The sequence below is a fragment of the Ambystoma mexicanum genome, chromosome 4p (genome assembly GCF_040938575.1).
Source record: "Ambystoma mexicanum isolate Mex_15411 chromosome 4p, UKY_AmexF1_1, whole genome shotgun sequence".
NCBI lineage: Eukaryota > Metazoa > Chordata > Amphibia > Caudata > Ambystomatidae > Ambystoma > Ambystoma mexicanum.
The window spans coordinates 604,803,712-604,816,081 of NC_090927.1; the positions used below are offsets into that span (position 1 = coordinate 604,803,712).

The window sequence follows — 12,370 nt, forward strand, 5'->3', positions numbered from 1 at the left end:
ACATCGGAAGCAGAGAACCCCCCCAAAAAAAGAAGAAAAATGAAAAAGGAACCCTGACGCGTCAGATCGGACCCGCATTTGAGGGACGGAATGGACGGCACAGGGTACAGGAGAGGTGACGGGGGACTTACAAAAGATAAATAGGGGGTGGGGTAAAAACATATTTGCGGCAAAATTGTTCCGCCGCTATTGTTTTTACCTCGGTAAAAAAAAGAATCTCATAACTGGATATGGGTGTGGCCTTTTTTTGGCTCAGAGCCCTTAGTACCCTAAAATATCAATGGCAATTCCACATATACAGACTGAAAAGTCATGGGTCAAGACGCTGTTTTAAACTAACATTTTGTGAGTTCAAGAGACAGACTAGGACAAGGAAGCATTCTGCGAGCTCAGGAGACAGCAAGAAGCCATTGCATCATATATAGCTCCTCATTAATCCCCCCTAATTAAGTAGGAAATGTCACCACACTGGCCATCATGGTGGGTGATAAATGAGGCATGGTACTCCAGATGTGCACCTCTGGCCTTCCCCTTCACATATCCCTCACAAGTTCCAAAACCAACGTATTTTGCACAGGGGTCAATAAAGACCTATGATCCATGCTGCAGAAGTTTGAAGAGTAAAGAAGGAAACCATAAAGTGAGGGATGGGTAGCCTCCAACAGCAGCAGAATTCCTAAGCGGGGCCAGAGAAACTACTGGCTTATCAAGGGTCTAATAGCGTATTACTGAATCATCTTGATACGACTAATTGAAGAGATGCTAGTGGCAAATGTGGGATAACTGTCCAAGCAAGCACTACTTGCTGAGGAAGCTTCTCTAGCTTATTGGGGACTACACAGGATAGTGGGAGGATTATTGGGTGATGGAGGGGCTAATGACTGGTAGGGGCCAAGTGTCTGATGGGGCAGTAGGGGCGTTACTTGATGTTAAGGGAGTACTGCTGGATAGTGGATCACAGTGTGAAGGGGACCATTGCCTGACAGCATTGGGAAATTAGTTAATAGTGCATGGTGTAGTGATGATTGTACAACAGGGCCCCCCGAGGTGGTAAAAACATGATGGTTGCATAATATCATTGGATGGGGTTAGTATCACGAAATGGTCCTCGATAGCCTAATTGATTTGGGGACAGGGAGAGCTTTGACAATGAAACTATAAAGATAGAGCAAGAATGGTTATACAGTACTTCTCATGCTTTACACACGTCTGTGGAACTGTACTGAGAAAGTAGAAGCGTGTGTGAAATACAGAAGAAGAAGTAGAATCGTAGCAATATGGAAATCCTGATCTTATGGCACAGACATATTTTGAACGATATGAAATTCACAATTTGAATTACATAATCTATTTAAATTGGGTAGAAGTTGAAACAGAGGTACTTTGTGTGATATTTTTTTTCATTAAACCCACCTCCTGTTCGGAGATCTTGAACACGCTTTCATGCAAATCATCTCTTTCTAGTGGAGTTCTGATCTGTCTGATCAAACGCTCTTCACATGTTTCCAAGCGCAGGCGGATGTTTCTAACCTCAGAAATGTACAGATTGTAAATGGACTCTTCCTGCTCCTCTGTTGAAAAAACACATGCATTAATAAGACATTGTATACATGTTCATGCCACACTACATAACATGTTCACTGTCTGTTTACTAAATGTATTAAAGGGGTGCCAGTTGATTACAAAAAGCCATAACCTGAGTATTCTATCGAATACATTTTTAATGCGTTTATAAACCCATCTAAAGGAGCAGCACAGCACTGCACATAGTACGTACAGCTAGAAACAACTAAAGGCTATCCTGAAATTATATTAGGGGGGAAGAGGATCAGCTAGGTCCCCTGGAAAGTGCATAAAGAGATGGAGGCTCTGGGGGTGAAGGGGACCCACCCACATGGTGATGCGGCCCCTCAAGGAGGTAAACAGGGCATCCTCCAGGACCCCTCTCACCTACCCAATCTCTAATGTAAAAATGGCCTGTTAGGCGAAGGAGAGATTTGTTAGGGATGTGACAAGGTCCACGCTGAGATTCAGGGGTGACTAGGGTATGACCCTCAAACCATCCACGTCACCTCTGCAGCATCCCCCCCTCTAACAGGGGACAGTCTCCTGGCTCATACCATAGTGTGACAAATCCCTTCTCTCATAGGGGGGGGGGCCCTTCCCATGGGGTCAAGGCTGAGCTGCCACCGTCCAATGGTCCCCCTGGGAGTGGTGCACTGAGAGAGGATCGCATGGGGGGGACCTTATGGGATGGGGGATGGCATTGTGGGTAGAATGCTGTATGCCTCTGCCCCCTCACAACCTCCCTCAACCTCTTACCCTATACCAGATCCCACAGTCCCCTTCACTTCTATATACATGTGTAGGGTAGACACGTCCACCTCATTAACAAGTACTGAGAGGAGGAAGAGTAGGGACTACCCATGTAAATTCCACCACACGACTGTGTCGAAGAAGAACACCTATGACTCACTGGAAGTCCTCAAGATCAGTACTGGAACGAAGAATATGAACAGAGCAATGCAGAGTGCCCCACAGAACCAACATCAGTGATCTAGACAACTTGGAATAAGTACTGAGACGAAGAGGAGGAGAGGAGGCATGAAGAGTATTCTTAAGAATGCCAATGAGCAGTCTAGTTGTTGCCGGCTGCTCATTGGTCTATGTAGAGTAGACTTCTACACTTTAGGACATTTATCAAAAGGGTGTCATCAGAGTTAGCCACAATACAGGCTTGAAAAGACGAATATGGATGTTTATTCAATCAGCTTTCATTCTTCAATAGCTTCCTCTTGTGATGCCTTTGGGAGTTAGGAAAACGTCTATTGGCATGAGTTTCTGAGGTTCTAAAAAGATGTTTATTGCTTCCAACACCACATGGTTTCTGTCAGATTCTATCCACATTCAAATGGTTAATCTGTGGAACCATTGGCTTATTATGGCAACCCGCCATCACATACTATGGTAGCTGGGTGAAATCCTCCTTAAAAGGAGTTAAATATTGTGTCTCATCCCATGAGTAACCTCGACTCCCCTGACCCTTTTCTCCTCCCAAGTGATCCTGCCGCAGAACACCACCCCCAAGGTCAGGATCAGGAAGCATCTGCCTTTCCCTGGCTACCTGGGAATAGAGTTTAGGCAGGGTTTCAGTGAGGGATTCATCACACATGAGAGTGCTTATGCTCCACCAGAAGACCATAATTCACACAATGGTATTTCTGGATGTGGACCTGCTCACATCAATTATAAATTAAATTCTGTACAAAACAAAATTAAATTCATACCTCTTTCTGCGGATCGTAGGAGCTCCTCATAGTACTGGCGACATACGTTCACCTCTCGTTCCAGCTGTCCTATGTCTGAGACAGTGAAGATCTTTGACTCTTGGCTATCCTCTGTAAAATCTTCAAAACGAGACCGCAGGCTGCTGAGAACCTGCTGGTGCTCCCCTGGCAATGTTGTCTTTATCTAAAAGATGGCCAATAGAAAGCAATTAAATGACATTTCCTGATAAGAATTCAAATCACATATGAAATGTAAAAGAGGATCAAATTGAGTAGGTATTTCAATAGGCACCATACTGTAGTATTCACAAAGCCACAATGTCACCTTTAGCAGACTTTCAGCAGCTGAACTATGAACATATGAAGTTAGTCATAGGCTTTTCTTTGGGTGTTATGGATTATTTGCCAGCCTGTTCACAGATACTTTTGTCAGAAATAGTATGATGTTATTTTCAAATGTGGTCTGTCCCCTGTGACAAGGTTCTTTGCCTTACTTTGGGGATAGCTAGTGGGGTGGCCAAGTGGGCATGTGTCCTCTTTGAGCTAGCAGATAATGGCTCCGGGGGCGATATGGGGGCCTCCGCCCATTACCCTCACTTAGCCCCTTTGCTGGGCAGCAAACAAGCTGCTGCCCTCTAAGGACTTTGACAAATTAGCAACAACCTCACGTCGAACAGTGCCCCACCTAGAAGTTATGGCAACTATTTGGAAGCATCCATAATGTTCAACATCGGTCTGGTTGCTGACGTGTCTCTGACTATGGTCCATGGATACCAACACATGCACAAACTCAAACAAGGAATCCAAAATGGCAGTCACTCTTTCATGTGGATCCCATGTGGCAATGTATGCTACATCTGTGAGAGGAGACCTCTGTAGGTAGTAGAAGAGTGCTGTCAGGTGGTAGTAGGAAGACATCAGGAGGTTGCAAACAGAGGACACCAGGAGGAAATTGGGCAACCAGAGAAAACACCAGGGGCTAACGAGATGGCAGCTAGCGAGAACAGGAAGGAACTAAGGCATGCTTGGTCCAAGGCAAGGGTTAGGTGTGAGTGCTCAATCAGAAGGGGATTATACCACGGTGGGAGGGAGAACAACCACATGGCATGGCATCAATGGTAATCAGAGACAGAGCAGGAGTAAAGAGGCTGTGGAACGGAAGGAAGTCGGGGCAATAGGAAAGGTAGTTGGCCAGGCCCTTTTAAGCTGTCTATAGACACTGGGGAATGTAAGCCCAGTTGACTCTGCCTTAAAGTAAGATTAACTCCTGTTATAACTGAAGTCTAAAGTTGTACAACCTTTGAAGTGATTTTTGCTTAGTATTTCATTTGTGTGTGTACCCGAAATGGTTAGCAGTGGCCACTCCACTGACTGTTTCATTTGTCGAAGCTAATTCCATGTGACTAGAGATCACACATTTGGCAAAGAGTTTGAATAGATTAGTGCCGGGGAAGACTGAAATGCAGCCCACAAGAGAAGGTTTATCAGTAAGCAGGCACTTGATTAAATTACATAAGTGGAGGATGTTAATTCTCCTAGTGTGCATGCTAATTTCTGTGTCATCCATTTGAAACCATAATTGGACTTATTACAAATGAAGATTACAGGTGGAGGCAGTACATACCGAAGATACATTGCTAGCCCTGATCTCTTCAATTTCATTCGTCAGGAAATGGAAGGACACCACACTCTTCATGTTTACGTGTGATTCGTGCCACAGCGTTAGTACACTTTGGAAGAGCTGCTCAATTCTAAAGAAAACAGATGAAAGGTTGAAATCACAATAAAGGTATTTTGATTGAACATAGAACGCCAAACATTCAAAAGTGGCATTTAGAGTGTTATTCCTTGTACAAAAATGTGTATAAAACCTACCAGCATTATTAAACTTTTCAAGTATGACAACTTTCCAGTTACACAAAGGCATTTGAGACGTATAAATGACTGAAATTAAACAGCCTGGCTCGTTCAGTCCTGATACACATGAAAGTCCTAGTTGCTGAAGTGTAAATACTTTCTGAACAGGCCCATTTATTTCTAGGTCATCGTTGCCAATGAGTACTGGGATCTGCTCTTATAGGAGTGAGAGTAGGAAGTACAAATCTCCCAAACTGCCACAGAATAACTCTGATTACCTGGTAAACAGCCCGGAAACTGGCACTAACCCCAAATGATTCAATAATTGAAAAGATTACAACCATGTCTCATCAGAAAAGGATAATACAGATCCAAAAGGTTCCTGAAATAATCCAAACATTGAGAGTGAGATGGGGACTGGGATGAATATATTATGTTATGTGTTGATCACTGGCCGCCACTCTCGTGTGGCCTCTTAAAAACAACCCCCCACACTCAGGTTGTTGGGTGTAGGGGTGTGCCCCATTCAGAATCACAGTTAAACTATAAAATTCATGACTGACCTAATTCTCTCCTATAGGGAATGTTTATACTTTTTTGTTGGGCCAATAAAAGTGCCAATATTTGCACTCAAATAGCCAGCTGTAAAAAAGTCACTCATCACCGCAATTCTATACATACATACAGCCAGCCAGCCAACCATGTCTTACTCGCCAAGAGTCAAAAATCACTAGCCAGTGGTTAGTGCAAATTGTGCACCCTGGTCAATAGTGTGTGCTTGTGAGCAGTGTGCTAATAGTTGTATGCTATTGGTTTAAAAAAGATGCAAAGGACCTTTGATTTGTCTGTGTGTAACATTGTAATGGGTTGGGCTTGGGTGGTTTGTATACCCCTTTTTCTATAACTTCTTCAACATGATGGGGAAGATATGATAAGAGCCATCCGAAGCAAAACTACTTCTGATACATGGACTCTGTTAAATAATGCCACAACACCCAAGCAAGTTGGCAGTACAGATAAATGGAGTAAAGCAGCATTAATGGAGAGAATATTTTTTAAAGATGTATGCACTACCAGAAGGCAAGAGAGAGAGTATTAACAACTCTAAGCATAGCTATAAAAACGTGCAAATCACTAGAGAAGATATTTTATTCTTCATAAATAAATCCAGCAGTTCACGGGCTCCAGGCCCGGATGGGTGGAGCAATTGGACTTTTAAGCAGTATCCACAAATATGGTCTCAAATTCTCTATAATCTCTTTCATCAAATCATTAAGACAAATTGTCTTCCTGAGTCATGGAAGAGCTCCGTGGTTGTGCCTATATTCAAGAGGGGCGATCGGTCATGTCCGTCAAACTACACACTGATCACCTTCCTGGATGCACAGGGCAAGCTTTTCTCCAGATTTATTTTACAAGAATTTACTGCCTGGTCAGAGAAATATGCACAACACGACCCTTTTCAAACTGGGTTTATATCGGGAATGGGAACCTCCATTAATCTGCTCACCATTAAAGCCATTGTTTCCCATCATCTTCCCCTGAATCAGTCACTCTATATGATTTTTGTAGACCTGAAGGCTGCGTTTGACTCTGTCTCCACGGAAATTCTTATTGAGAAGTTGATTAGGGCTGACTGCCCTGCACATTTAGTACAACTCATAAGGGACCTGCATACGAACACCAGAATGCAGGTCAGATTGGATTTACAGGGCACGCTGACCCCAGATATTGAGACACAAAGGGGGGTGAGGCAGGGATGTATCCTTGCCTCTGCCCTTTTCAATTTCTTTATCTCTGATATTGGAGACGCTTTTTGTGAATATTTTAGCTGATGCTCCTAAATTAGCTTCTAGACCAATATCTGCTATTTTGTATGCTGATGACCTTGTTCTTATTTCAAAATCACTGCAGGATTTGCAGAGAATGTTGGATGCGCTTACTCTATATGTACATGAAAATTGTCTCGGATTATCAACTTGACAAAAACTAAAGTTCTAATGTGTCACAAAAATAATCACAAACGAAAAAGGAGATATATGTGGCTATTACAGGGTGAAGTGCTGCAACAAGTACATCATTATATATACTTGGGTGTGACTGTAGCGGATCAAGCGGATGACAAAGCCCACTTTCAATGCTTGGAATTAAAACTGAACCAATCCATTTCGCAGGCCACAATTATTGTTGGCAAATATGGAAAATTCTCACTTGCATCCACTCTGACATTCTTTTTACAAAAGACAACTCCATAGTTTTGTATGGCACTGAAACTAAAAATCCTTTACTGAAGTGATGTGGAATAAACAGGAATACAGATTTTGGAAACGTCTTCTTAAATTGCCTAGATGTGTTCCAGGTGTAATGATTAGACATGAATTGGGAATTATCTCCTTGTATGCACGCTATATTTAGCAGATTATTGCACTTTTTAGGAAGTGCCTCATGGCGATTGCATCAATATACCTTATATGTATTCTATCAAGGCATATGTTTAGATCTCATGATTTGTTTGTCAGAAGATGGAGACAGACAGCCACTCATGCTTTAACTGATATTAATATATCCCTGGACACCTTGATTCTCAATCCTACTAAGGCGAAGACTCTACTATTCCAACTAGACTGGATACAGACTAGACACAAATATATGAAGTACCAAGATTTATGTAATTACCCATTTGCCTATAAGAAATATAGTCAACCAGAAAAATATCTGGAGTGCTCCCCGTCTGCACAGCATAGAGCTGATTTTATGCGATTACGCTTCAAGTTGTGGTCTACTAAAGAAATACAGAAATATAATGATAACAAGTGTACCAACTTGTTGATTTTGTAAAATAATTGGAGAGACAGACTCTGAAACACATACTCACATCATGTAAAAATCTAAATAACTTCCGCACAAAGTTTCTTGGAAGGCCTTTAATGATGTCCAAAGAATTGTCGGTAGATCACATTTGGGAAATGATATTCTCAGGCTTCTTGGCATCTCTCAGAATTGGGACTATCAACTTCCTTTGAGTCTTAAAACTCGAGGATATAAACATGAATTTGCATACTGAAATCAAGTCTGATTTTTGAACCATCTCTTGGTAGAAGGTGATTTCTTATGTTTTTATTGCTAAAGGTTCTTACTGATCAGATTTTTTATTTTTATTTTATACATTCTTTAAACTTCTAACTAAAATTGTCTTTTCATTTTTCTTTTCTTTTTTCCCTATTTTTGTAAGCCATTTATGTTAGTAAGATGTTATAGCATGATCTGAATTTGGACCTTTTGTTTTGTTTTAAATCAATATGCTGTTATTTGTGAGAATGCTTTTAGCTTTGTTCTTCTATTTTTGATGTGTGTTAAATTAAATTGTAAAAGTTGATTAAATCACCTAAAAACAATACATTTTAAAATTCTTTTAAAAAAACCCTTCTTCGAGATTCTTTGTGATCAAGCAAAATAAAATATAAAGGGTGTCACTTTCCAGGGAGATGCATATTCTGCTACCTATAGACAGTAAATAAAGAGTATTGGTCACATGAAAGTACAAGGGACAGCACAGATAACATTAAAGGAATAAACAGCCATTCACATAATGCAAGCAGTCACATTCATTTAGTAAAGTGCCTTCTGTACAGGCTCGCCGTACCTGTTTGCGGTATCGATTGCTTCTTTATTGGGAGGCGGAACCGTAAAGCACACGGACGGGACCATGGCCTCATTCCCACTTGGACTAATTACTTTCCACTTCGCACGGTGAGAGTTGCCGGCCAATATGCATTCATCGTTTTTGTAAATGGTGATCTAATGTTTCAAAAGAATAAAAACAAATATGAGTTAACTGCACCACATTGACATGCCTTGAATGCTCTCAAGAGGTGGAAGACTCTGCATGGCTATGTCCCAGTTTAAAAACTCTGGCCTGACATGACGTAGCCAAAATGGTTGGATGCTCTAAGGGACTCATAAATTAGACATGCCACTCTGGGTGAGCATCCATTGTACGAGAAGAGTGCTGCGTGTGAAATACACCCATTCCACAAAGGCAAGTGATATGTATAGCAATGTTTTGAAGCCATAGATCAGTAAAATATGATAAATGCTGAGCCAATAGGCGACTAAGCATAGAGCATTCAAGGTTATGTGTTACAGGTTTTTGCTTTAGTACTGTGTCATGCAAATCCACTTGAAATAAAGTGAAAGCAACGTGTAACACATGGGTCACTTGTTCTCTTAAGATGGGCATATCTTAGTCTGGACAATGGAATGGGAACCAGTTCAGGTAAAAAAACAAATTGTTCTAAGCTTAGATTGCAGCATCATTCACAGTACAGCACAGAAGAATGAGCTTGCACCAAGATCCAATTTTAGATGTAGTATTTAAAGGGGAAATCATCAAACTGGCAAGAATCTTACCACCTAAAGATAGGGTTTAACCTGAGTTCCCATTGTGTCTTTTGTTTAATTTGCTTACATGGCTGGCACTGGGAAAAGAACATGCTTGCTATTCAAGAACGACCTGGAGATGTAATGAACAAGACTTCTCCAAAAGGACTCAGACACATGACTTTGAATACAGATGTGTCCCCAGTTGGCCATAACTGAGGACACAGAGCTATGTGCAAGGCCATGTCAACATGCTAGTTTCCTTAATCTCTGTGGAACAACTAAACCACAATGGCAAACTTTTCCAAAACATCATACATGCCAACAATATCCCTCCCTCCGGACAATTGGCGGCAATGCCCACCTTGAAAGGCCTCCCGTTGTCCTCTCTTGTGTCCCAGAGAAGTGTCCTACGTGCGGCCGCACACCTCATCAAGGGTCTAGAACAGTGGTCTTCAAACGTTTTTGGCCTAGGCCACCCCTGAGCAAAATTTGGGCAGACCGGGACCCCCAAAATGCCAAATGGACATTACGTACAAATGGCTATGAACTATTGTGTGCCGTCACCGCACCCTGCTCCCATCACAGTCGATGGACTCCCTCAACCCACTCCTACCCAGTCCCTGGGCTCTTCCCACCCCATCACAGACCCTGGACTCTCCCCTCCCTCCTGCCACCAATATCCCAGTGCTCCCAGCCATCCTGCTCCCACAACAGTCCCTGGGCTCCCCCCACCCGGTTCCCGACTCAGTCCAAGTGCCAGTGGGAGCTGGAGAATCTTCTAAGTTCAGGGGCATAAATATTTCCCACAAAAATGCCATAGAGACCGAGCGCAGTGAGGGAGCCTGAACCAATCAAGGAGTGTTTGGTGGATTCCCACCCCCCGTGAATTCTTTTAAAATTATGGGTTAAAATATTGCATTTTAGAGTATACCTTTAAAAAAAATGGGTAAAAAGCCAAACCGTTTGCAATTGGCACTGGGGGACCAAGAGGGAAAGCATGGTATTTTTGACTGGACATCTATGATAGATATCCAGTCAAAAAGAAATACCATCCGAGTCCCCTGGGCTCCACAGCGCCTCCAAAGGAGAGCTGATTTTGGCATGTGGGTAGGGGGATTGTGCAACAAAGCGATTTTTAAAATGCCTTTGTTGTACAACCCTCCTCCCCCTCCTCGAACCCGCACTCGGCAAAATCAACTCAACAGACCAAAACAAACACACACACACATTCACACAGCAATCACTCTATCATTTTTACGAGCACCCATCACCATACACTCACTCATAACACAAGCATACACGCATCTATACACATATTTTAATAAAAAATAAATTAACAGACATACCTTCTGCAGGGGCCTGCGTGTGGGTGCTGAAATGCCCCGATCCAGGTTGCTCTGTTCTTATGTGCAAGGAGGCTCCCCCTCGGACATAAAGACATTCAGTCCCAGCCAGCATTTCCAATAAGCTATGCAAGGCTGGCGAAGCACAACACCCGCAGCCTTGCATGGCTCAGTGAGCATGTGTGGCTGGGGAACTAAACTGTCAAAGGGAAACCTTGTTTCCCTTTGACAGTTCAGCCAGCCCAGGATCATTCCATCAGCTGGAAAAAGCAGCAGAAGGGGTGCTCAATGTTTCACTGGGCTGGCCCCTCGAGTTCTCCATAATGGGCGAGGGGGCCACTGGGTGGACGCCCCCTCGCCCATTACAGATGAGCTGCCAGGCTCAGACTGGCCTATAGGGCAATGCCCATACCAAAAATGCAAAATGCTAGTGTAGGCCAGTCAAAATGGGCCACTTTTTTGGCCAATGTGGTGAGTTTGCAGCTAGTAGTATTAACTATTGTTGCTGAATGAACATACTTTAAATATCACAATTTGCTTATATTTTAACAAAAAAATAAACCTTGGGAACTATTCAAACAGTCTGTGACTAAAGGAATGCATATCCATTTGCAACTGCGGGCCACTTTCTTATTGGTGCCTGAGACCGTTTTATGGTCCAGTCCGACCATGTGAGCCGCCCTGCCCATTTCCTCCAATCTAAAAAAATTTTTTTTTAACATTTCATGCTGAGCTCTTGCGCCCCTCCCCCTTTTGAAGACCTCTGGTCTAGAGAGATATGGCCACATCACCCGGCTCATCGACCTTCACTGGCTCCCACTGCACACACGAATCACCTTCAAGTCTTGCTGCATTATCTATAAGGCAGTCACCCTGATGTCACCAGCTACCTCGCAGACAAACTCAGCATCTCTGTCAGGCAACACAGCACCAGAGGCCAGGACACATGCAGACTTGAAATGACCAGAAAACAAGCAGTTTCTGGTTACGCCCCAAGACCATGGAACCTCCTCCCTGTCAGCATCAGACTTACCCCCATGTGCCTACAATTCAGAAAAGAACTCAGGACGCACCTCTTCAAGGAGTCTCTCCTCCGCAACACCTAGGCCATCACGTCCCGCCACCTGACTCGCTAGATGCTGTCTGCCTCTCTCCTCCCCGAAACCCTGTACAGCTTTGCCTCTCCGTATCCTGCCCCCTGCTGTGCATCTGTTCTGTTGTTAACTCTGAAAAGCACTCTGTTATGCCTCTCTACTGTTGTGTACCTCTGTAAAGTGCTCTGTTGTTTATCTGCATTGTTGCATGCCTCTGCCTTCTCGGAGATAGGTCCGCACTCAATAAATACCACAACAGCAATAAAAATCAAAATATATTGGTAGCTGTTATCATAACCTCTTGTACTGTAAAAAAATAAATGGTAGCTGGTAGGGGAATGACTTGAACTGGCAAATTTACCATTGGGTTATTGAAAATAACCAAAGATGACGAGAAATGACGCAG

At 43.0% G+C, this 12,370-nt stretch overlaps 1 protein-coding gene across 20 annotated transcripts in view; it reads right to left on the bottom strand.

Annotated features, from left to right (window-relative positions):
- Positions 1-12,370, bottom strand: part of DST (dystonin) — a 2,190,048-nt gene that overhangs the window by 883,881 nt on the left and 1,293,797 nt on the right. For all 20 annotated transcript variants that reach the window (XM_069606170.1, XM_069606155.1, XM_069606164.1 and 17 more), the window contains 4 exons: positions 8,788-8,942; positions 4,912-5,038; positions 3,288-3,471; positions 1,414-1,571 (listed from right to left, as the gene is read on the bottom strand). In XM_069606170.1, coding sequence (XP_069462271.1) covers positions 1,414-1,571; positions 3,288-3,471; positions 4,912-5,038; positions 8,788-8,942 — 624 coding nt within the window. The remainder of the gene's footprint in view (positions 1-1,413; positions 1,572-3,287; positions 3,472-4,911; positions 5,039-8,787; positions 8,943-12,370) is intronic.